The sequence below is a fragment of the Malus sylvestris genome, chromosome 3 (genome assembly GCF_916048215.2).
Source record: "Malus sylvestris chromosome 3, drMalSylv7.2, whole genome shotgun sequence".
Lineage (NCBI taxonomy): Eukaryota > Viridiplantae > Streptophyta > Magnoliopsida > Rosales > Rosaceae > Malus > Malus sylvestris.
This window is the reverse complement of record NC_062262.1, coordinates 7,801,453-7,826,724: the sequence shown is the minus strand read 5'-3', so window position 1 is coordinate 7,826,724 and position 25,272 is coordinate 7,801,453. Positions and strand designations below refer to the sequence as shown.

General features: G+C 36.2%; 3 protein-coding genes and 1 long non-coding RNA gene across 4 annotated transcripts; 3 read left to right on the top strand and 1 right to left on the bottom strand.

Annotated features, from left to right (window-relative positions):
• Positions 1–4,965: 4,965 nt before the first annotated feature.
• Positions 4,966–5,373, top strand: LOC126616903 (uncharacterized). The gene is made up of 2 exons (XR_007621291.1): positions 4,966–5,047; positions 5,264–5,373. It is a non-coding gene; the product is annotated as an uncharacterized LOC126616903 (long non-coding RNA).
• A 2,830-nt stretch (positions 5,374–8,203) lies between these two features.
• Positions 8,204–9,105, top strand: LOC126616922 (uncharacterized). Its single transcript, XM_050285043.1, has 3 exons — positions 8,204–8,234; positions 8,339–8,995; positions 9,101–9,105. The coding sequence occupies exons 1-3, from the start codon at positions 8,204–8,206 to the stop codon at positions 9,103–9,105; spliced, it is 693 nt and encodes a 230-aa protein (XP_050141000.1).
• Positions 9,105–11,225, top strand: LOC126616888 (factor of DNA methylation 1-like). Its single transcript, XM_050285021.1, has 4 exons — positions 9,105–9,151; positions 9,254–9,523; positions 10,138–10,350; positions 10,881–11,225. The coding sequence occupies exons 2-4, from the start codon at positions 9,353–9,355 to the stop codon at positions 11,109–11,111; spliced, it is 615 nt and encodes a 204-aa protein (XP_050140978.1). The 5' UTR covers positions 9,105–9,151; positions 9,254–9,352; the 3' UTR covers positions 11,112–11,225.
• Positions 11,226–12,603: 1,378 nt separating this feature from the next.
• On the bottom strand, positions 12,604–15,636 carry LOC126616874 ((R)-mandelonitrile lyase 3-like). The gene is made up of 5 exons (XM_050285004.1): positions 15,420–15,636; positions 15,032–15,167; positions 14,250–14,909; positions 13,105–13,951; positions 12,604–12,940 (listed from the first exon to the last, which is right to left on the bottom strand). The coding sequence occupies exons 2-5, from the start codon at positions 15,132–15,134 to the stop codon at positions 12,901–12,903; spliced, it is 1,650 nt and encodes a 549-aa protein (XP_050140961.1). The 5' UTR covers positions 15,135–15,167; positions 15,420–15,636; the 3' UTR covers positions 12,604–12,900.
• Between the last annotated feature and the right edge of the window lie 9,636 nt (positions 15,637–25,272).

Here is a 25,272-nt window from a genome sequence, read left to right as displayed (position 1 = left end):
TTACCGGCTAGTGTTTCGAAATGTCTGTCTCCGAGAAACCGAGGTATGAATTTTGAACTCAAATGCGAGTGATTTAGGAAAACCGAGTTGGGACTCTGTATTTTTGGGTAACCAAACAGAGGATTAGCTGAGAAATTTATGATTTCGTGTATTGATCTTTGTGATTCTGCTTTTTTTGTTGTTTGCAATTTGAAATGGACTGTTTGGTTGCTGAGAAAATTTGGGGGCAAACAAAAGGAAAATGAATGGTAGAGTCCTGACTGATCAGTTTTTTGGTGGGGTTTTAATTAAGTCTAATCCACAGATTCCACACACACCTTGACACATCTACCCTTGCAGATGTTTTGTTAGTTAGTTTTAAATCATAAATAGCTGATTGGTGGTACAAATCTTCTGCTTGCGCGTAGATTTGAGTTGTTTAGAATATCGTTATAAGAAAAGAATTTATATAATAAATAGCAGACGCGCATTAGGCTTTTTGGTTAGGATATTATGCTCTCACTTGCGCATTCGAGTTCAAACTCCCTTACCCGGTAGATTAGCTATCGACTTGTCATTTTTTTATGTAATAATACATTTTGAAACCGATAACTTTTAAAACTATAACGATTCTGTCTACACCAATATGTAATAAATAACAACATTCATTTGTTAGATGTTTTTCTTGTATCTCAGGATATACCGAAGCCAAAATATTTTACTTTAACATTTTCAAATACACAGAACTTCGATTAACTTCTTATTTTTCAAAAACGTTTGGTTAAATTTACCAAAGTCTAAAACTGCATAGATTCATGTATGTACTCATCCTAATTCTTGAGTGGAGCAAGCTTAAAGAGCTTCGGTAGCTGTCAAGACTCTAAATGTTGAAATTGGTAAATAATTATCAAGACTCTAAATGCTCTTTTCTATTGCGTATATGTTCTGAATAGATTGAAAATTAAGAATTTTCTTTTAGCATCAGATGTAACTATATTAGTTGCGGGTAGCTTTGGAACATATATATAATTTTGTGCAGGGTCTCAAACATAAGATGTTAGATTTGTATCTGTTTAAAACCTCATCAATCTAGCAACCAATGTCCCGAACAAGCCTTGGTGTTTCTCCAACTATTGAATTTCTACCTATGTAACTACTATTTTACGAAATTATAGTTACTAACCCTTATGATATGATTGAATTAAATTCCATTGTTTTCCTCTTTCATGAATATTGGAGCAATATCACCTAGCCCCTATCACTATACCAATTTTGTCTTTTGATCAAGGAATATAGACTGATTTCTAGATGGGAGGTTGAGGAAACTGTTTCCATATGCTTATGATTATATGAATATATAATATCCGAGAACAAAAAAAATGATTGCCATCGAATGTGTTTAAATTTCGAGACTTGTATAGCAGTTAGATTAAATCACATTCATCGAACATTAATCCATGTGGTGATAATGCTCGCGGGCCGTTAAAACGGTAGAGCACATTATTTGCTGTTGGATGCAAGCAAAATGCACTCTTCAACTAGCTTGGCAAAAAATGCACAATTGTTCAGAATATTTTGTGTTTAGCTTCTACCTTTTTTTTATACGACATATTTACATGATGGGAAATGCTAGGAAGACAATTTTAAACAAAATTTTATAAATCAAATGATGTGGATGTTGATAATTGAATTATTATTTAATTTTTTATTAATGTGCTTATTTACTATTGGTGACATATCATTTGATTTGCAAATTTAGTTTAAAATTTTGGTCTTCCTAACATTATCCATACGCGATAGGGTGAGAAAACAAATTGATATGACGAACTAATGGTAAATGAAACGAACGGGAGATAGGTCTAGGAATTGCTCAACCAAGGGCGACGAAACACTCACTTCAATTGCACAAAGAAATATAATTCTTTTTTTCGGGAAACTTGAAACAAGTCCAATTTTGTGAACAATTATTATTGGGTATAGTTAAATTTTATTTAATTATTGGATTAGATCCGATAACTCATTGTCCACATCAGTTTATTGTTATGTTTTTGCCAAAACTACCCCTTAATGATTAGTAAAATAATTAATATTATTACTTAATTTTATACTTACTTGTATTGTGAAATTAATTATAATTCATTATTTATCCTTAAAATAATCCCCTACTTGTAGAATTAGTTTTAAAGCATATCTCTTCTTCCATAACTCCCGTATACAATTTGTGCCATGTTCTCCTCCCCTTCCTTCTTCTTCAATCTTCTTCTTTCTTCTTTCAAGCTCCTATGATTTCTTCCTCTTTTTTGAAATACAAGATCACAATTTCTACTTTCTTTGCAGTGGTATAGAGTTTTGAAGTATTGCCATGAAAATATAAGTTTCATGCGTGCACTATTAATTTCTTCCTAAGTTTTAGTTTAAACTTTGTAACATCCCACATCTCCCAGGGGAGCGATCCTTAAATGTATATTCTCATCCCTACCTAGGACGAGGCCTTTTGGGAGCTCACTGGCTTCGAGTTCCGTAGGAACTCCGAAGTTAAGCGAGAAGGAGGCTAGAGCACTCCCAGGATGGGTGACCCACTGAGAAGTTGCTTGTGAGTTCCCAGAAACAAAACCGTAAGGGCGTGCTACGGTGGTGGAGCGGGCCCGGGAAGTGGTCCGACCCGGGCCGGGATGTGACAAACTTTGATTATACAACAACAACAACAACAACAAAGCCTTTTCCCACTAAGTGGGGTCGGCTATATGAATCCTAGAACGCCATTGCGCTCGGTTTTGTGTCATGTCCTCCGTTAGATCCAAGTACTCTAAGTCTTTTCTTAGAGTCTCTTCCAAAGTTTTCCTAGGTCTTCCTCTACCCCTTCGGCCCTGGACCTTTGTCCAGTAGTGACATCTTCGAACCGGAGCGTCAGTAGGCCTTCTTTGCACATGTCCAAATCACCGGAACCGATTTTCTCTCATATTTCCTTCAATTTCGGCTACTCCTACTTTACCTCGGATATCCTCATTCCCAATCTTATCCTTTCTCGTGTGCCCACACATCCCATGAAGCATCCTCATCTCCGCCACACCCATTTTTTGTACGTGTTGATGTTTCACCGCCCAACATTCTGTGTCATACAACATTGCTGGCCTTATTGCCGTCCTATAAAATTTTCCCTTGAGCTTCAGTGACCTATGACGGTCACACAACACGCCGGATGCACTCTTACACTTCATCCATCCAGCTTGTATTCTATGGTTGAGATCTCCATCTAATTCTCCGTTCTCTTGCACGATAGATCTTAGGTAGCGAAAACGATCGCTTTTTGTGATCTTCGCTAGATTGCTCTGGTCATTAGTATGGATAAGTATATAAATGGATAGAGATAGGAAAGCGAACACAAGATGTACGTGGTTCACCTAGATTGGCTACGTCCACGGAATAGAGGAGTTCTCATTAATTGTGAAGGGTTTACACAAGTACATAGGTTCAAGCTCTCCTTTAGTGAGTACAAGTGAATGATTTAGTACAAAAGACATTAGGAAATATTGTGGGAGAATGATCTCGTAATCACGAAACTTCTAAGTATCGGAGTGTGGTATCGTCTTGACGTGTCTTATCTGTCTCATAGGTAGATGGGGCATCTTCTCTGGAAGTACTCTTCCTCCATCCCGGGGTGGTATCTTTAACTGGTGGAGATGCACAAGGTAATGTATCAATTTCACTTGAAGCTTACTTGTAGTTTCAGGCTTGGTCAAGCGCGATACAAACCATGTAGTAGGAGTTCCCCAAGTCGCTGAGCTAGGGGATCTGCTGAAAGAGGTGACAGACAAGGTAAGCAATCATAGCTCCGGCTGATTGTTCACAGTCTCCCTATCTTGCAGGCAGCATGAAGGATAAAGAGAAGAAAATGAGAAGAGATGATATGGGATACTTTTGCTTTTGAAGAAGTAACTTTCCACAGGCTTATTCTTGAACTGAGCTGGAGGGTTTTCTGGTTTCCTCCAGAGTATAAGGCCGACTGAAGAATTTGAGGGTCAAAACAAGTCCATCAAATCTAGAGTACGTTCGACCCTGCTGATATGGGATACTTTTGCTTTGACAGAGTAATGGATGTATCGGCACGTGTGCTGTTACGCTTGTCTCCACATGCTTCCTTGTATCCTTCTCCCTTGCCCTATCTGTTCCTCAGGCAGATGCGGTATCTTCCCTGGAAGCATAAGATGTTGAAGATGAGTACTCGAGAGCAATGTCAGGTAAGTAATCAGGTAAGGGTTCCAGGCAGTCAGTTCCTGGCTGGAAGCTTGATTCCAAGTACTGACTGATTGCTCTCTTTCTCCTTGTCTTGCAGGTAAGAACAAGGTCCAAGAAAAAGACAGGGAAAAAGCATGATATGGGATACTCTTGCTTTTAACCCTGATGATATGAGATATTCTTGCTCTAGTATAGCTTGTTTGTAGAGGGATTATCGGGGGGAAAGAAAGCTGAATATTTCGAAAGGCTTCGTTGGGAGTGCCCTCTCAGATATGAGGAAGGGTTGAGCATTTTTGCAGGTCTGCCTGTCCGTTGGGGATGGAGGTCGACATATATAGGAGTCTCCTTAACAACAAGTAGTAATGTTATTCCTTTACCCTACTTGGTCATAGCACGGTAGTGGGAGCTGTCAGTTTCACATGTTTTAACGCTGTCAGAGCACTTTGAAAAAGTGGTTTGTGGTATCTGGAAAGCTGATGTTGCGTGTGAAGATTACAGACAGCTTTATCCAAGGAGATCCGGCTCTTGAAGTTGGGAAAGTGTTGCCTCTTCGGTTTTCGAACAAGCAATCCTATCGGGGATCTGGCTCTCGAGATTCGGAGAACGATGCCTCTTCGATTTTAGCAATCATGCTGGAGGTCTGGCTCTCGAGATTCGGAGAGCGGTGTCTCTTCGATTTTTGAGAAAGTAATCATGTTGGGAGTCTGGCTCTCGAGATTCGGAGGGCGGTGCCTCTTCGATTTTGGAGCAAGCAATCTTGTTGGGAGTATTTTCTCGAATGTGAGTAAAGGTTGGGCATGTTTGCTAGTCTACCTTGCCACGAAGCACAGAGGTTGACACACAGGGACTTTCCAATTATCCAGCAATGGTACTGTTCCTTTACCCTCTTCGATTTTTAAGAAAGTAGTCATGTTGGGAGTCTGGCTCTCGAGATTCGGAGGACGGTGCCTCTTCGATTTTGGAGCAAGCAATCTTGTTGGGAGTGTTTTCTCGAATGTGATTAAAGGTTGGGCATGTTTGCTAGTCTACCTTGCCATGAAGCACAGAGGTTGACACACAGGGACTTTCCAATTATCCAGCAGTGGTACTGTTCCTTTACCCTTGTGGGTAATAATATGGTAGCTAGACCTTCAAAATTTATGTGTCTAAACTTTGTTAGTGTTGTTTCTTTGCTATTCTTTTACCCTTCTTGGTCAGAGCGATGTAGTGGGAGTTGCAAGCTTCACGTGTTCAACTTTGGCAGAGAGCTTTGGCAAAGTTATCTGTGGTACCCATGAGCTACTGCTGCGTGTGGGAAGTGGTGATTGAACAGTAAAACTCATGTGCTTTCTACTTCACCAGAAGTCTTCGACCGAATGCCCATAATTTCCGCAAAGCTGAGTGTGCGTGTGACAGGTGCTGACAAGGCTGGAAAAGTAGGTGCCTCTTCGATTTATGAGATCGGCCCTCGTGGTCTCTGAGCAGCCCAGCTTTTGAGAAAGCAAGCGCCTCTTCGATTTCTGAGATCGGCCTTCGTGGTCTTTGCGCAGCCCAGCTTTTGAGAAAGCAAACGCCTCTTCGATTTCTGAGATCGACCCTCGTGGTATTTGAGCAGCCTTGCTTTTGAGAAAGCAAACGCCTCTTCGATTTCTGAGCAGGCGCCTCTTCGATTTCTAAAGCTCCATCGAGTGCAGATTTTTATAGGGGCTGGCATTAAGTTCCAAAGCATACTTGAACTCCACCAGTAGAAGCTCCATTCTTGCACTTCTAAGATCTTGATTTGTCCGACCTCTTCTCTCTTCAACACCTTTGAAAATGTCTGGCCCCTCCGACCGTCGTTTTGACTTGAACCTTGTTGAAGAGGCAGCCCCACTTTCTCCTGACAACATATGGCGTCCATCATTCGTCTCCCCTACTGGTCCTCTTACCGTTGGGGATTCCGTGATGAAGAATGATATGACCGCTGCGGTGGTGGCCAGGAACCTTCTCACTCCCAAAGATAACAGACTACTTTCCAAACGGTCTGATGAGTTAGCTGTTAAGGATTCTCTGGCTCTCAGTGTTCAGTGTGCAGGTTCTGTGTCTAATATGGTCCAACGCCTATTTGCTCGAACCCGCCAAGTTGAATTATTGGCGGCTGAAGTGATGAGTCTCAAACAGGAGATTAGAGGGCTCAAGCATGAGAATAAACAGTTGCACCGGCTCGCACATGACTATGCTACAAACATGAAGAGGAAGCTTGACCAGATGAAGGAATCTGATGGTCAGGTTTTACTTGATCATCAGAGATTTGTGGGTTTATTCCAAAGGCATTTATTGCCTTCGTCTTCTGGGGCTGTACCGCGTAATGAAGCTCCAAATGATCAACCTCTGATGCCTCCTCCTTCTAGGGTTCTGTCCAGTACTGAGGCTCCGAATGATCCCCCTCCGGTGCCTTCTCTTTCTGGGGCTCTACCGACTGCTGAGACTTCTCCTAAGCAACCTTTGTGAAGGCTCCCTCTTGTTTGTTTATTTTGGCTTATGTATATGTACATATTTGTAGCTTATCGGGGATATCAATAAATAAGCTTTCCTTCATTTCAACGTATTGTGTTAAATACACCAAAGCCTTTTTCGCTAAGTTCTTTGAATTTTCTTTTGTTGAAGCTTTGTGAGTGGAGCATGTAGGTTGATGTAGTGTTCCCTTAATTTCCTGAGTGAGGAAAACTTCTCGGTTTGAGACTTGGAAAATCCAAGTCACTGAGTGGGATCGGCTATATGGATCTTAGAACGCCATTGTGCTCGGTCCTGTGTCATGTCCTTCGTTAAATCCAAGTACTCTAAGTCTTTTCTTAGAGTCTCTTCCAAAGTATACATATATTTTTTTTTCTAAGTGAAAACTTTATAGGAAATTATGCACTTTTTGTTTGCTTTGTTTATCTACCCGTATTATATATTTCTTTTATGAATCTATGTCTATATTTTTCTTATTCTACCTATACTATAGATTAATTGTATTTTATCTACCTATATATGACAAATTAATTGTGTTATCTACCTATACAATAGGTTTTTGTTTGTAGTCTATCTGTATCATAGATTATTTTGTATTATCTATCTATACAATAGGTTTTTGTTCATAGTCTACCTCTATTATAGATTAATTAATATCATCTACCTACATCCCAAATTTTTTATTTTATTTTTTATCTACCTCTGGAAATGTTTCTTTTAATTTTTGATAAACTTGTAAGATTTGTAATAATGTGTTTTTAAAATGTTTTAATTAGAAAACGGGTAGATAAAGGTATTTCAAGATTCAAATTTTAAAAATTCAAATTTAAAGAATTAAAAAAAATTATTTTCAAGGGGCAAAACAGGTGTAATAGAAAATCAAATAAAATTGGATCCAATTCAAAAAGAGCTGAATTTTTTGAGCCTGGATCAAAGTACCTTTCTAGTACTATATTTATAAGAATTCACAAGTTAATATACCTACATCTTCCAAAATAACTTAACTCATTCAAATTTTCAAACTCAATTAAGCCATATTCCCCATACCAATGACTCCCCTTTTCTCCTTTAAAGAAAAACAAATAGCTTGACTCTTGCCCTACCCTTGCCACGGTCTCTTTATTTAATTACCAATCTGACGCGTGCCTTTCATGCACCACATGACCAGAACAAAAATAGTGCATAAACAGTCATTATGTTCTCTTTTTCTTTTTAGGTTTTCAAGTTAATCTTTTCATCTTCCTGAACTCAAAGGAACGGAGTTTTTTGCAGAGGACTCAATAAGGGGGGTGAGGATTATCTTATCTGCATGAACAGTCATTCTGTTTTTTGTTATTGTTCATAAAAATGAAATGCATTGGTTTCTAAGAAGAAATCAGAAAAAAGAAAGTGGAATATATATTGTGCTGATATAGTTTGGGGGCTTGTTCTTTGTATACCTTGTTTCCATCTAAATTTGGTTCTCTTCGAATCTCTAACATCTGTTTCTTCTATTTATTGTAGTTTTGAATTGGAAATGTCTCACAGTTTAGAAGAAATGGATATTGGTGAGTATGATCAAACTTCAAGATGCTCCATGCATGTTGTCTTTGCCTTTGAAAAGGGCTGCAAGATTAGCTGAATTTTGAATTTTTTATTCCATGTTAAATAGGAAAATTGCAACAAAATGTTCTTGACCACATCGAGAAGCTATTCTTCGAGCAGAAGGAAGCCTTGTCAAAATTTCAAACTGAAGTGTTTGGTCTTAAGAACGAGCTCGAGTTGAGTGAACGTAAAAAAAAGGAGTTTGAGTATATGCTTGTGCAGAATGCAGCACAAATGAAAGAGCTGCAGAAAAAGCTAGAGCATGGCGAAGCTCAGAAGAATGAGCTTCAGAGAAAGCACGAGCAGAGCGAAGCGGAGAAGGAAGAGCTTGAACGTAAAAAAAAGGAGTTTGAGGATATGCTTGTGCAGAGTGCAGCACAAATGAAAGAGCTGCATAAAAATCTAGAGTGTGGCGAAGCTCAGAAGAATGAGTTTCAGAAAAAGGACGAGCAGAGCGAAGCGGAGAAGGAAGAGCTCCGGATAAAGCATGAAAAGAGTGAAGTTGAGAAGAAAGAACTTCAGAAAAAGCTAGACCAAAGTGAAGGGCTTCAGAAAACGCACGAGGAGAGCGAAGCGGAGAAGAAAGAGCTCCAGATAAAGCAGAAAAAGAGTAAAGCTGATAAGAAGGAGCATCAGAAAAAGTTTGAGCAAAGTGAAGTCCAGAACAAAGAACTTCAGAAGAATCGTAATCAAAGCGAAGTTCAGAAGCAATTAAAAAAAAAAGGTATGCTTAAATTACTTATTTCTGTCGTTGGCTAATCGACTGGCCAGAATATGACCGTCTAAGACATTATTTAACATGAGCTAATTCTGTACCTTTTTCTTTCAGCATAAGAAGCTTACCAATAGGGAGGCTGATGAGACAATTTTTGCACAAACGGTTTGTTTTCAATCTATTATTAAGCCTAGGAGAAATGTTTCAAATTAATCATAAACAAATGAGTTTTGAAATGTCCGTTTTGTGATTGACTGACAATGGCAGGAAGAAATTGTGCTACTTTATAGGAAAATCGAGGTGTTGGAAAAGTTTTGTTTTCAATATAAGGATCAATTTTGTGTTAAGGATGTCAAGCAGGAGCCAATGGAGCACGATCAGGATGATGAGGATGGGCATGTGATGGATAACATTCAAGAAAAGTTAGAACATATGAAAGAGGAGTTGGATAATGCTGAAGCTCTTAACACTACACTTGCTATAAAGGAGCGCATGAGTAATGATGAATTACAGGAGGCTCGTAAGGAGTTAATCAATGTATGTATGCTAAGGGTCTTCAATTTCTGTGCATGTATTTTATTCATTCTACTAATTTTAAATACAATTATTCAATCTGTCAAAAAAAATATTTTGGATAGGTATCTACATTGAATTTAAATTAGTAAAAAATTTAACTCTAAAATAGGAAACTTTTCATCAAAGACAAATCATTCTGCATTAATCTTATCTGCATCTGTTGTTGATAATTTCTTTTTGTATTATTTAGATGTTTACATTATGCAGGTCCAATGTCAGATCCCATTGACCATATTCTTAAGTTTCTGAAATTTTGGTATACAATGGCATTGGACTTTAAATGTTGCTACATCGCCTGTATATATATTAGCACTTGTGTTGTTTGAAAGATCATGTGGTAGAGTCTAAAGACCACCAGATAGAGGATTTATTTACACTGTGCAACATGCAATTCTCATTATAACATGCTTCTTTTCTGGTTTGATCTTTTGAATACTCTATACAATTGGTTGGAGAATCCATAAATTTTTAGCTACAGTTTTATTTTATTTTATTTTTTTTAAATTCAATTGGCAATCATTGTTCTTGCTTGTGAATGTGATTTTCTCTTGTCGTTTGGTGGGATTACTTTGCAGGGATGGGAATCAACAAGTCCTGCTGTTATTGGCGTGAAGAGAATGGGTGATCTGGATTTCGAACCATTTCAAACTGCATGCAAGAGAAAATATCCAACGGACGAAGCAGCAGATGACCAGGCAGCAATGCTGTGCTCTTTGTGGGAGGATTATCTTGCAGATTCAAGCTGGTATCCATTCAAGATGAGCATGGATCCTTCTGGAGTTGCGAAGGCAAGTATTTTAACTTGTAAAGCACTATCAAGCATCCATAGAATACAATTGATTGTTGCTCCTATTACACCAGCTTGTACTTCTCATGAGTGCATGTGGTTTCACTTAAAAAAGTTATCCATGTTATTGTTCCATATCCAGTTTTTGTTCAGGATATATCTAAGCGCGACTGGTCCCATGAATTGGCATTTTCATATTTACTATGGCCTTTCTTCTTCAAGGTTTAGGTTTAGTCCTGTGAATTTGCATCTTCATGTATGCCTCCTATAGCCTTTCATCTTGAAGGTTTAGGCTTCTGAAGCTCGCACTGGCTAGGTTTTGTATAACAAGGAGCTTGTTCTGTGTGTTGAGTCAGGCTCCATTTATATGACATTGGCAGTGGTGTAGTGTACAGTCTATTCACATTTTGATTGCCGTTCTTTTGGCCCATCATTATCATGCTCTAACTTTGTTGTACTCAATTGATTTGTTCCAGTACATCTCATTTCTCATGCCCTTGTAACTGGATTATGTTTGTTTTAACCATACAGCAAACTATTGATGAGAAAGATGACAAACTGAAAAATTTAAAGCTTGAGTACGGTGTTCATGTTTACAATGCTGTGACAACTGCCTTGCTGGAATTGAATGAGTATAATCCCAGTGGTAGGTACGCAATACCAGAATTATGGAACTTTGAGAAAAAGAGGAGGGCCTCACTGAAGGAGGGTATCTCAGCTTTACTGAAGCAGTTTGAACTCCAGAAAAGGAAAAGAAGCTGACGGTCCGTACATTTCGTAAATTATTCTGGTTGTACATTCTCTTGTTACTTGTTTTGTTTGATCATACGTGTTTCACATCACTGAATTTGGAAGGGCTAGCTGGAGGAATTTGGATGGAAGTATATAGTTGACAACATCTTTTCTAATTTCTATGAAGTTCTCGTGAACACACACAACCCCTACACACACCTAGGCGCACCCTATGGTTTCTTCAGAATTACCCGGTTCGAACATAGTTTAGGCAGTTCATGTTGATCGTTTTCCTACATGCCAAACACACACATGTTTTTCTGAAGACCACTCATCACTTCACTGATATAGATATGCTGACGGTAGATTTGATTTCGATCAATTCCTCATGTTTTCTCCTGTATCATAATTTAGTTTAACCGGTGCCACTAATAGTTATACTCTTAATTTCCTGTTAATTAATTTCACTGATATAGATAGGCTCCACGACACATCTTCACTTGTCATCAATGTGGGAGATGGGGACTGCAAGAAAACACATTGATAAACAAAAAGGTTATTTTTTACGAATGAAATATTTGAAATCGTTGTTTGGATGCTGCGCATGAAGTATGATTACATTTTTCTTAATTTTGCATAATATGACTACTTTTTTTTAAATTTTTTTTTTATAAATTTCGCATCAATTTGAAGGGCGTCAAATGCTTGGAAAACCCTAAACCTTGATTTTCGGCCGTCAGATCGGATAAATTGAAGAAGATCAAAGAACATAAATTAACAAGGGGTGTGGGAGAAGTAAAAAGGGGTGTGTGGATAGCACACCCCTAAGTTATTTCAGTGGATACGTGCCAAAATATTGAATCCTTTCATTTGTCACGGATTCATGTACTCTAAGGTTGGAGCCTACTGAAAATACGCACAACTTCGGTAGATACCTGCTGAAATTACATATAGTTATGACAGATATAACTGTTGAAACGTGTACGGTTTTGGTAGACACATGCTGAAACTTTTTGTGGAGATTGTGCACCATGTGATTAGTTTGGGTAAGGTGGATGTTCTCTAAATTATTTAGGGTTGTCTTAAGGTGACGTCATTGACACTTTGAAAAATTATTATACACTTCTAAGTGTATTTGTTGGAGAGTGCACGGTAAGGTACATTAAGGTACTTTTTTTTTTTTTCAAGGTACATTAAGGTACATAATCTCTCACATTCTGTTAGAGAAAAAATGATAAACTTTATAAGATGAAGCCACAAATTACATCCACAAAAACAAACCATGTCCAAAATTAAACCAACCCCTTGACTGCTATGAAAAACACAATTGGACTTCAAAGTAGGGCAATTAAAAAATTTCACCCAATTGAGCACCTCTAGCTCAAAGTTTGAGTCGAAATAGGTAAGTTGATAATACAATGTATAGTGGGACATGTTTTTGACTTAAAGTTGGGGTGAGTTTTAGATGGATGAAATTGAAATAAAGTTTTATTCCAAAACTTCAGTTCATATCGGATACATATTTCCAAAAGGGTTTTTTTATTCACACTCCACATTTTATTGAATACACCATACATGGTGAATACACTCTACATCTACCATTTCAATTACAATTCTAAAAGAAAAAACAAATGATACAACTAATGTGCCTTTAGCTTCGATTTTCAATTATTCTTTCCGTCCTACCACTTGAGTCTTGAGTTACATCATGACCTTATTAACTAAGTTTATCTTAAGTAAAAACACCATAACGCTAAAGCTTGTTGAATAATCTTCAATCCATTGCATGACAAATTGAATATAATCTCGAAGAAACATGTCACTCTGATCTTTCTTCCAGCATTTGAACGCCAAAATACCTGCCCAAAGAACAAAATTTGGCGTGGGAAAAGAACAACTATATATTCTTACACAAATAAATAAAAAAACCAATTTAAGGACTTAGTTAAATATTTACTTAGTTGTATTATGTACATGTAATTTCTTGTCGTTGTGTACTTAAATGCACATGTAACATGCATACCTGCCCAACATCATAAGAGTGGCTTGAGGATTGGTCCCTGGTGATATTACATTGAATACAGATCCATCAACAACACGTAATGCCTTGATCCCCATGACCCGCAAATCTTCATCAACTACCTTTCCGACCAGGCATCCACCATGGTAGTGCCAAAATGTGGCTACTGTATCTCGACAAAAGGTTTCAAAGGATGCATCGTCTGACTGGTTTACTGGTAAAGGCGGTCCAAAAAGATTGAAACCTTCTACACCGGGCAAATCTTGAGCCTTATACGGTTTCAATGAGTTTGTTTTTAATAAATCACCTATTTTCCTAACGGCACTAACACAATGAGAAAGGTCTGCCTCCTGTGCAAAGTAGTTGAATTTGACATTTGGAGCAACTTTGACATCATAGGATGATTGCAGTTCAAGAGAACCATAGGACAAGGGACCTGGAAATTTGACCATAATGTGCCCGAAACTTGAATTTATGGTCATGGGAATAGTTGGACTAGGGAAAAGACTAAAGGCCTGTCTAGAAAATGGCAAGCCGGAGAAAGTCTCTATGTAATAATCACTAGTGATACCGACAACCTGTACAGTAGAAGCTTCTACTTGAAACGGGGGCAAAATGGTAATGTAATTACGAGGATTATCACGCATAAACTGCCCAACGTAAGGTTGTGGGTGAACAACCGGGATTTTACGAGATGAAAGGTAAGATTTTGGGCCAACACCACTAAGTAGTAGAAGTTGAGGACTTCCAATTGCACCTGCACTCAATATAACCTCACCCTTACCACGTATCAATGCCCGATGAGACCTCCCGTTAGAATCACTGTATATGATTCCTTTAGCTGACAAACCTACATAAAATCGATATTAGAATTGGACATATATTTAATTTACAAGTAAACAGAATAGATTCAAATCCTTCAAATATATCAAAGATTCTCTCTTTTTGTAATGCCATGATAGATTCAATTTTTGTTTTATGGAAATTTTGTTGAGAATGAATGCTATATTGATGGAATGATGAACCTTGCATAGGCTTATAAGTAAATTGGATCACTCTCCGTATTGTCAATTGGTTTTATGTTTGAACCTCAACTTTCTTCAAATTTAAATGACCTATAATTGTATATATCAAATGTGTTTGGATACCTGATGCTTTGGAAGAGAAAATGATCCTCTCTACTGTGGCAAGAATTGCAACTCTCAGGTTTTTTGGATGTCCTTTATTTAGGTGTTCCACAGCTCCATGTCTTTTTCCACGATCGTCAAAGAGCGTAGCCGAGACTTTACTTCCCAGAATGTGATCCAAAGTCAGTCCATTGTCTGGACGAACACCAGCTTCTAACATTGCATCTTTCACAACAGACTGCCAGTGTGTTACATTCGGACGGAATGCTACAGTGTTTTCAACCCATTCATATGAATTATTGACTAAGTTCATGTCCAATTTAATTCCTGATGTCTGGTAGAATTCACCGTCGGCTCTTGAGTAAAAACCAATATTGATCATACTTGACCCGCCTAGGATCCGTCCTCTTAGATTAGCTACACCATCTTCTGATGTGAACCTCTGGGCCGGCGTCTTACCGTCATCTTCTTGCATGAAATTTGCAAGAGTCCCATTGGCACGCAACACATTTGGATATGCTGATGGAATATTACCCCTTTCTAGAAGGAGCACGGAGTAGTTTGCAGATAAAGTTGTTGCCAACGGGCACCCTGCCGTGCCCCCTCCCACAACAATGTAGTCATATTCTTCTTGTAATGGTAGATCAGTTGCGTTACGTACAAATTTCAAGTAACTAAAATCTGCATTATATGAACAAAAGAGATGAGGAAAAAAGTTTGTATAAGGAGAACTGCTTTTTATTAAATTTATTTGTCATGTAAGTTACTTTGAAAAACCAATGAGACTTTCAAACTATATTTACCAAGGTCATCAGATGGATTGGCGAATGAGGAAACCCCTGGTTGAGGGCAGAACCCAAAAAAGTACAAGAGCAATAATATAGCAGCCGTTGTTGATTTCTCCATACTGTTTTTGAAGCTAGATATACGTCTTCTATCCTGAAAATAAAATATATACAAAAAAAAAAGGTTAGTTTCATGCCAGGTTTGTTTTTTATATAGAAATAATAACATGCTTATTGATAATATCTGGTTATTGTAAAAAAAATAATTGAAATTTGGAGAACAAGTAATGAAATCCCTGGCCATGATTTAGTTGAGAACATTTCACAATGCTCACAGATGACTCATCGTTAACGGTAAGTTATTTTAAAGCATGCATATATATCATAAACAAGAGACGATATTTACCTCAGACCAAAATATGTCCGTTGGTTTTGAAGCTGTTTCCAATAACTCCTTAAGCACAATGGATGGATCTTGATATAGGAGGACTCCGATTCCTTCTTATATAGATGCGCGGTAGGCACCTGAAAATATTGTTGGGTGCCAAATTTTTGACATCTGTCACTTCCCTCGTTGTGCGAATTTTATTTCTTCAGTTCTCATGATTCCTAATTGGTTGGTTTTTGAACAAAGATACAGCTGAAATATATAGATATTTAAGACACGCAATGCATTTATCCGGTTCACCCTTAATTTGGTCCAAGAAGTTGGCAGGCATTTTTATTATAATAATGGAGAAGTTACACATGTGTTATAATGAGTTTGGTCAACTAGATAATTGAGTCTCACAAGTGTAGGAGAGGACTCCTCTATATGGGAGGGACTGATGTAAATTAGCTTGCGGAAGAGACTGAAAATCAAGCCGAAAGGCGCAAATCGAGCAGCAAGAATAACGCTTTATAGATTAATTTGAACTTCAATGTTTGATTTGGAATCATTACATGTCGTTTCAAAAAGATTTACAATGCACATCAAACTTATTGCTATAATGTGTTAACATTTCGAAGAGACGGTTGTTTTTTATTTTTTTGTTACTTGTTTAATTGTACTCCTATTTACTCTCATAGAGTTTATACGGCTATATACAGGAAGAGGTACCATAGATAAAATGTTTAGCGTGTTATCTTATCAATTGTCATTCAATTTTGTTTGAGATTTTCTAATTAATACTTTATGATAAATTTCGGTAATATTTTGTTTGGTTTATGTTCTCGAATGTGGAATAATGTGGAATTGTGGTCATTCTCATTCATAACTTATCCCAACATATCAAAACTTAATTTATAGTATTTTAATGTTAAAGAAGTTACGTAATTGATATGTACGGCTTGATGAATGCGACAGGCCGGTATCCTCTGAATTGATGTACATAATTCCATCTAAGAGAAAAATGGCGAGGTATATTATATGGAATTGTGCAAGTTCCGCGTTGAAATTAAGGGCTGGTTTGGTATTGCTGTGCTTTGAAAAAAAGCTGCTGTGAGAATAAGCGGCTGTGCTGTGAAAATAAGCGGCTGTGAAATAAATCAGCAGAGTGTTTGGTAAACTTTTTTGTAAAAGTGCTTTTGGAAAAAAAAACAGTCTAATAGTGGGTTTTTTCATTAAAGAAGTACTGTAACTCCGTGTGCTTTGAAAAAAAACCAGTTTTCCAAAGTTGCAAATAGCAGCTTCAGCTTTTTCCTTTGATTTCAGCTTATTCTCACAGCAGCTTCCAAAATAAGCCTTTTTTTTTCAGTTTACCAAACATCTAAAACCATCACAGCTTTTTTTCATGGGTGCTTTTTTTTTAGGGAGTTTTAACGAAAAGCCCATGATACTGTTCACTTTAACGAAAAACCATATTTTTACACTAAAAAGTCAAACTTGGTACTATTCACTTTACCCTTTATTTTGTCCTTATCATTAAAACTCAAAGTTTTCAAACCCTTTTCATTAGTTTTCCTTTTTTTTTAAGCACCTCACTCCCAAACTAGGTCTAAATCTGTTATGTATCTAAGGCGGCGTTGTGTGCGTACCTTTCCACCTCTGCACTTAGACATTTGGTGGCTTGGTGGTTCCAAGTTAAACACATTTACACATTTATTTATTGGGAATTTTAACAAAACACTCCTGGTACTGTTCATTTTTAACGAAAATCACATTTTTACCTTTAACTGGCACTATTCACTATACCTTTAAAAAGGGTTTTTGTTTAAAAGAGAAGTTTTTTTTGGACTTTTCATTAGTTTTCCTTTATTTACTTGTTTATCAACTTGCATGCATTTTTTTTCCAAAATAGAACCATTTGCACGCCGTTTGAAATAACAATTGAAACTGTGATACTATATGGCCCACTGATTGAGTTTATATTCACCCATGAAGAAAATTAGGACAATAGTTAGCCTCAAGTGTCATCGAATAATCCGACGAGGTATTAGATGACATATTCACCCATGAAAAAAGTTGTTGAATAGAAATATTTACGTGCCCCATTTGAAATATCAATTGAAACTATGATACTCTATGGCCCACTGATTGAATTTATATTCACCCATGAAGCAAATTAGGAAAATAGTTAGCCTCAAGTGTCAACGAATAATCCGATGAGGTATTAGATGACATATCCACCCATGAAAAAAGTTGTTGAATAAAAATATTTGCGTGCCCCGTTGGAACTAACAATTGAAACTGTGATACTATGTGGCCCACTGATTATATTCACCCATGAAGCAAATTAGGACAATAGTTAGCCTCAAGTATCATCGAATAATCCAATCAGGTATTAGATGACATATCCATGCTCCGCCGCACGATTTGACCTGCAGGTTTACACTACTACAATATTAGCTTTAGGTAAGCCTGGCAATTCCTGACACGACCCGATAACCCGACACGACATGACACGAAATTAACAGGTGTTGGAGTCGACGCGATAATGAATTGGGTGTTATCGGGTAACCCGATAAGCACTTGTTAAGATAACGGGTTGGTTCGGGTATCCACGCGGGTAATACGATACACGATAAGCAGAATATTACTTTAATAATTTTATAACCCTAAAAAATACTATAATTATATATATATATATATATATATATTAAATTAACTATAATAATCATATATACAATAATAATTATATGTATATATTAAGTTTTAAATTAAATTATATACCCCTAAAAACTATAATAATTATACGTACAAAATAAACAAATTTAAATCTACATAATATATATATACACACACACCATTGAACTTGATGGGATACACGAAACTAATTTCAACGATTCAAGCGTTAAACTTATATATATATATGCTTCTAGATCGCATCAGCAAAAAATCGCAAAAAATAAACATTCAGATATCAAGTAACGGGACAAAACTTTACGACGGTTATAAAACAAAAAAATTCACGATTTAACGGTTATTTTAACTCCAATTTTGATGATTTTTTACAACCACACTCCTTGACCCTATACGAATACAATGAATGAATTTGATAGTCAATTTAAAATATTTACACAAGTGAATACCACAAAATCTTATGTTATACTAAATGAAAGTATAAATAAACTCTAAGTGTTAGTGAATCTATAGTTTTGATGGGATACGAATTCTATGAAACTAATTTTAACGATCCAACTGTCAAACTTGTTTGTATATGCTTCGAGATCGCATACACCAAATATCACAAAAAACAAACATTTAGAGATCAAGAAATGAGACAAAACTTTTTGACGGTTATAAAACAAAAAATCATGATTTAACGGTTATTTTAACTCCGATTTTGATGATTTTTTACAACTACACTCCTTGACCCTATACGAATACAATGAATGAATTTAATCGTAAATTTAAAATATTTACACAAGTGGATACCACAAAATCTTATATTAAACTTAATGAAAGTATAAATAAACTCTAAGTGTTAGTGAATCTAGAGTTTTGATGGGATACGAATTCTATGAAACTAATTTTAACGATCCAACCGTCAAACTTGTTTGTATATGCTTCGAGATCGTATACGCCAAAAAACAAGAAAAACAAACATTCAAAGATCAAGTAATGAGACAAAACTTTTCGACGGTTATAAAACAAAAAATCACGATTTAATGGCTATTTTAACTCCTATTTTGATGATTTTTTACAACTACACTCCTTGACCCTATACAAATATAATGAAGGAATTTGATCGTCAATTTAAAATATTTACACAAGTGGATACCACAAAATCTTATGTCATACTTAATGAAAGTATAGATAAACTCTAAGTGTTAGTGAATCTATAGTTTTGATGGGATACGAATTCTATGAAACTAATTTTAATGATCCAACCGTCAAACTTGTTTGTATATGCTTCAAGATCGCATACGCCAAAAATCACAAAAAACAAACATTCAGACATAAAGTAATGAGACAAAACTTTTCGACGGTTATAAAACAAAAAATCACGATTTAACGGTTATTTTAACTCCGATTTTGATGATTTTTTACAACTACACTCCTTGACCCTATACAAATACAATGAATGAATTTGATCGTCAATTTAAATTATTTACATAAGTGGATACCACAAAATCTTATGTTATACTTAATGAAAGTATAAATAAACTCCAAATGTTAGTGAATCTATAGTTTTGATGGGATACGAATTCAATGAAACTAATTTTAACGATCTAACCGTCAAACCTGTTTGTATATGCTTCGAGATCGCACATGCCAAAAATCACAAAAAACAAACATTCAGAGATCAAGAAATGAAACAAAACTTTTTGATGGTAATAAAACAAAAAATCACGATTTAAAGGTTATTTTAACTCCGATTTTGATGATTTTTTTACAACTACACTCATTGACCCTATACGAATAGATTGAATTGATTTAATCGTCAATTTAAAATATTTACACTAGTAGATACCACAAAATCTTATGTTATACTTAATGAAAGTATAAATAAACTAACTGTTGGTGAATCTATCGTTCTGATGGCATACGAATTCTATGAAACTAATTTTAATGATCCAACCGTAAAATGTGTTTGTATATGCTTCGAAATTGCATACGCCAAAAAGCACAAAAAACAAACATTCAGAGATCAAGTAATGAGACAAAACTTTTCGACCGTTATAACACAAAAAATCACGATTTAAGGGTAATTTTAACTCCGATTTTGATGATTTTTCACAACTACACACCTGACCCTATACGAATACAATGAATGAATTTGATCGCCAATTTAAAATATTTACACAAGTGGATACCACAAAATCTTATGTTATACTTAATGAAAGTATAAATAAACTCTAAGTGTTAGTGAATCTATCGTTTTGATTGGATACGAATTCTATGAAACTAATTTTAACGATCCAACCATCAAACTTGTTTGTATATGCTTCGAGATCGTATATGCCAAAAGGCACAAAAAACAAACATTCAGAGATCAAGTAATGAGACAAAAGTTTTCGACCGTTATAAAACAAAAAATCATGATTTAACGGTTATTTTAACTCCAATTTTGATGATTTTTTACAACTACACTCCTTGACCGTATACGAATACAGTGAATGAATTTGATCGTCAATTTAAATTATTTAAACAAGTGGATACAACAAAATCTTATGTTATACTTAATTAAAGTATAAATAAATTCTAAGTATTAGTGAATCTATCGTTTTGATAGGATACGAATTCTATGAAAGTAATTTTAACGATCCAACCGTCAAACTTGTTTGTATATACTTCTAGATCGTATATGCCAAAAATCCCAAAAAACAAACATTCAGAAATCAAGAAATGAGACAAAACTTTTTGACGATTATAAAACAAAAAATCACGATTTAACGGTTATTTTGACTCCGATTTTGATGATTTTTTACAATTACACTCATTGACCCTACACGAATACAATGAATAAATTTCATCATCAATTTAAAATATTTACATAAGTGGATACCACAAATCATATGTTATCCTTAATGAAAGTATAAATAAACTCTAAGTGTTAGTGAATCTATCAATTTGATGAGATACAAATTCTATGAAACTAATTTTAATGATCCAACGGTCAAATTTGTTTGTATATTCTTCAAGATTGCATACGCCAAAAATCACACAAAAAAAAAAACATTCAGAGATCAAGTAATGAGACATAGCTTTTCGACGGTTATAAAACAAAAAATCATGATTTAACGGTTATTTTAAATCCGATTTTGATGATGTTTTACAACTACACTGCTTGACCCTATACGAATACAATGAATGAATTTGATCGTCAATTTCAAATATTTACAAAAGTGGATACCACAAAATCTTATGTTAAACTTAATGAATGTATAAATAAAGTCTTATTGAATCTATCGTTTTGATGGGATACGAATTCTATGAAACTAATTTTCACGATCCAACCGTCGAACTTGTTTGTATATGCTTCGAGATAGCATACTCCAAAAATCACAAAGAACAAACATTCAGAGATCTAATAATGAGACAAAACTTTTCAACCGTTATAAAACAAAAAATCACGATTTAACGGTTATTTTAACTCCGATTTTGTTGATTTTTTAAAACTACATTCCTTGACCCTATATGAATACAATGAATGAATTTGATCGTCAATTTAAATTATTTAAAAAAGTGGATAGAACAAAATCTATTGTTATACTTGATTAAAGTATAAATAAACTCTAAGTATTAGTGAATCTATCGTTTTGATGGGATACGAATTCTATGAAACTAATTTTAACGATCCAACTGTCAAACTTGTTTGTATATGCTTCGAGATTGCATACGTCAAAAATAAAAATAAAAACAATCATTCAGAGATCAAGTAATGAGACAAAACTTTTTGACAGTTATTTCAATTCTGATTTTGATGATTTTTTACAACTACACTCCTCGGCCCTATACGAATACAATGAATGAATTTGATCGTCAATTAAAAATATTTACACAAGTGGATACCACAAAATCTTATGTTATACTTAATGAAAATATAAATAAACTTTAAGTGTTAGTGAATCTATCGTTTTGATGAGATACGAATTCTATGAAACTAATTTTAACGATCCAACTGTCAAATTTGTTTGTATATGCTTCGAGATCGCATACGCCAAAAATCACAAAAAACAAACATTGAGAGATCAAGTAATGAGACAAAGCTTTTCGACGGTTATAAACATAAAATCACGATTTAACGATTATTATAACTCTTATTTTGATGATTTTTTACAACTACACTCCTTGACCCTATAGGAATACAATGAATGAATTTGATCATCAATTTAAAATATTTACACAACTGGATACCACAAAATCTTATGTTATACTTAATGAAAGTAGAAATAAAGTGTTAGTTAATCTATTGTTTTGATGGATACGAATTATATGAAACTAATTTTAACGATCCAACCGTCGAACTTATTTGTATATGTTTCGAGATCGCAAACGCCAAAAATCACAAAAAACAAACATTCAGAGATCAAGTAATGAGACCAAACTTTTCGACGGTTATAAAACAAAAATCATGATTTAACGGGTATTTTAACTTCGATTTTGTTGATTTTTTACAACTACACTCCTTGACCGTATACGAATACAATGAATGAATATGATCGTCAATTTAAATTATTTACACAAGTGGATACAACAAAATCTTATGTTATACTTAATGAAAGTATAAATAAACTCTAAGTGTTAGTGAATCTATAGTTTTGATGAGATACGAATTCTATGAAAGTAATTTTAACGATCCAACGGTCAAACTTGTTTGTATATGCTTCGAGATCGCATACGCAAAAAATCACAAAAAACAAACCTTCAGAGATCAAGTACAACAACAACAACAACAACAATAAAGCCTTTTCCCACTAAGTAGGGTCGGCTATATGAATCCTAGAACGTCATTGCGCTCGGTTTTGTGTCATGTCCTCCGTTAGATCCAAGTACTCAAGTCTTTTCTTAGGGTCTCTTCCAAAGTTTTCCTAGGTCTTCCTCTACCCCTTCGGCCCTGAACCTCTGTCCCGTAGTCACATTTTCGAACCGGAGCGTCAGTAGGCCTTCTTTGCACATGTCCAAACCACCGGAACCGATTTTCTCTCATATTTCCTTCAATTTTGGCTACTCCTACTTTACCTCGAATATTCTCATTCCCAATCTTATCCTTTCTCGTGTGCCCATACATCCCACGAAGCATCCTCATCTCCGCTACACCCTTTTTGTGTACGTGTCAATGCTTCACCGCCCAACATTCTGTGCCATACAACATCACTGGCCTTATTGCCGTCCTATAAAATTTTCCCTTAAGCTTCAGTGGCCTATGACGGTCACACAACACGCCGGATGCACTCTTACACTTCATCCATCCAACTTGTATTCTATGGTTGAGATCTCCATATAATTCTCCGTTCTCTTGCAAGATAGATCTTAGGTAGCGAAAACGGTCACTTTTTGTGATCTTCGCTAGATTGCTCCAGTCATTAGTGTGGATATATATATAAATGGATAGAGATAGGAAAGCAAACACAAGATGTACATGGTTCATCCAGATTGGCTACGTCCACGGAATAGAGGAGTTCTCATTAATTGTGAAGGGTTTACACAAGTACATAGGTTCAAGCTCTCCTTTAGTGAGTACAAGTGAATGATTTAGTACATGACTATGCTACAAACATGAAGAGGAAGCTTGACCAGATGAAGGAATCTGATGGTCAGGTTTTACTTGATCATCAGAGATTTGTGGGTTTGTTCCAAAGGCATTTATTGTCTTCGTCTTCTGGGGCTGTACCGCGTGATGAAGCTCCAAATGATCAACCTCTGATGCCTCCTCCTTCTAGGGTTCTGTCCAGTACTGAGGCTCCGAATGATCCCCCTCCGGTGCCTTCTCTTTCTGGGGCTCTACCGACTGCTAAGACTTCTCATAAGCAACCTTTGTGAAGGCTCCCTCTTGTTTGTTTATTTTGACTCAAGTATATGTACATATTTGTAACTTATCGGGGATATCAATAAATAAGCTTTCCTTCATTTCAACGTATTGTGTTAAATACACCAAAGCCTTCTTCGCTAAGTTCTTTGAATTTTCTTTTGTTGAAGCTTGTATGTTGAAGCTTTGTGAGTGGAGCATGTAGGTTGAGATAGTGTTCCCTTAATTTCCCGAGCGAGGAAAACTTCTCGGTTGGAGACTTGGAAAATCCAAGTCACTGAGTGGGATCGGCTATATGAATCTTAGAACGCCATTGTGTTCTGTCCTGTGTCATGTCCTCCGTTAGATCTAAGTACTCTAAGTCTTTTCTTAAGGTCTCTTCCAAAGTTTTCCTAGGTCTTCCTCTACCCCTTCGGCCTTGAACCTCTGTCCCATAGTCGCATCTTCTAATCGGAGCGTCAGTAGACCTTCTTTGCACATGTCCAAACCACCGTAACCGATTTTCTCTCATCTTTCCTTCAATTTCGGCTACTCCTACTTTACCCCGGATATCCTCATTCCTAATCTTATCCTTTCTCGTGTGCCCACACATCCAACGAAGCATCCTCATCTCTGCTACACCCATTTTGTGTACGTGTTGATGCTTCACCGTCCAACATTCTGTGCCATACATCATCGCCGGCTTTATTGCCGTCCTATAAAATTTTCCCTTGAGCTTCAGTGGCATACGGCGGTCACACAACACGCCGGATGCACTCTTCCACTTCATCCATCCAGCTTGTATTCTATGGTTGAGATCTCCATCTAATTCTCCGTTCTTTTGCAAGATAGATCCTTGGTAACGAAAACGGTCGCTCTTTGGTATTTCTTGATCTCCGATCCTCACCCCTAACTCGTTTTGGCCTCCATTTGCACTGAACTTGCACTTCATATATTCTGTCTTTGATCGGCTTAGGCGAAGACCTTTAGATTCCAACACTTCTCTCCAAAGGTTAAGCTTTGCATTTACCCCTTCCTGAGTTTCATCTATCAACACTATATCGTCTGCGAAAAGTATACACCAAGGAATATCATCTTGAATATGTCCTGTTAACTCATCCATTACCAACGCAAAAAGGTAAGGACTTAAGGATAAGCCTTGATGTAATCCTACAGTTATAGGAAAGCTTTCGGTTTGTCCTTCATGAGTTCTTACGACAGTCTTTGCTCCTTCATACATATCTTGTATAGCTTGGATATATGCTACTCGTACTCCTTTCTTCTCTAAAATCCTCCAAAGAATGTCTCTTGGGACTCTATCATACGCTTTTTCCAGATCTATAAAGACCATGTGTAAATCTTTTTTCCCATCTCTATATCTTTCCA

Coding starts and splice junctions, on each gene's coding strand:
- LOC126616922 (XM_050285043.1), top strand. CDS start 8,204: ATGTCTCACAGTTTAGAAGAAATGGATATTG. Junction 8,235..8,338: donor TTTAGAAGAAATGGATATTG/GTGAGTATGATC, acceptor CATGTTAAATAG/GAAAATTGCAACAAAATGTT.
- LOC126616888 (XM_050285021.1), top strand. CDS start 9,353: ATGGAGCACGATCAGGATGATGAGGATGGGCATGTGATGGATAACATT. Junction 9,524..10,137: donor CTCGTAAGGAGTTAATCAAT/GTATGTATGCTA, acceptor ATTACTTTGCAG/GGATGGGAATCAACAAGTCC. Junction 10,351..10,880: donor ATCCTTCTGGAGTTGCGAAG/GCAAGTATTTTA, acceptor TTAACCATACAG/CAAACTATTGATGAGAAAGA.
- LOC126616874 (XM_050285004.1), bottom strand. CDS start 15,134: ATGGAGAAATCAACAACGGCTGCTATATTATTGCTCTTGTACTTTTTT. Junction 13,952..14,249: donor TTTCTCTTCCAAAGCATCAG/GTATCCAAACAC, acceptor GATTTTATGTAG/GTTTGTCAGCTAAAGGAATC. Junction 12,941..13,104: donor ACTCTTATGATGTTGGGCAG/GTATGCATGTTA, acceptor TTCTTTGGGCAG/GTATTTTGGCGTTCAAATGC.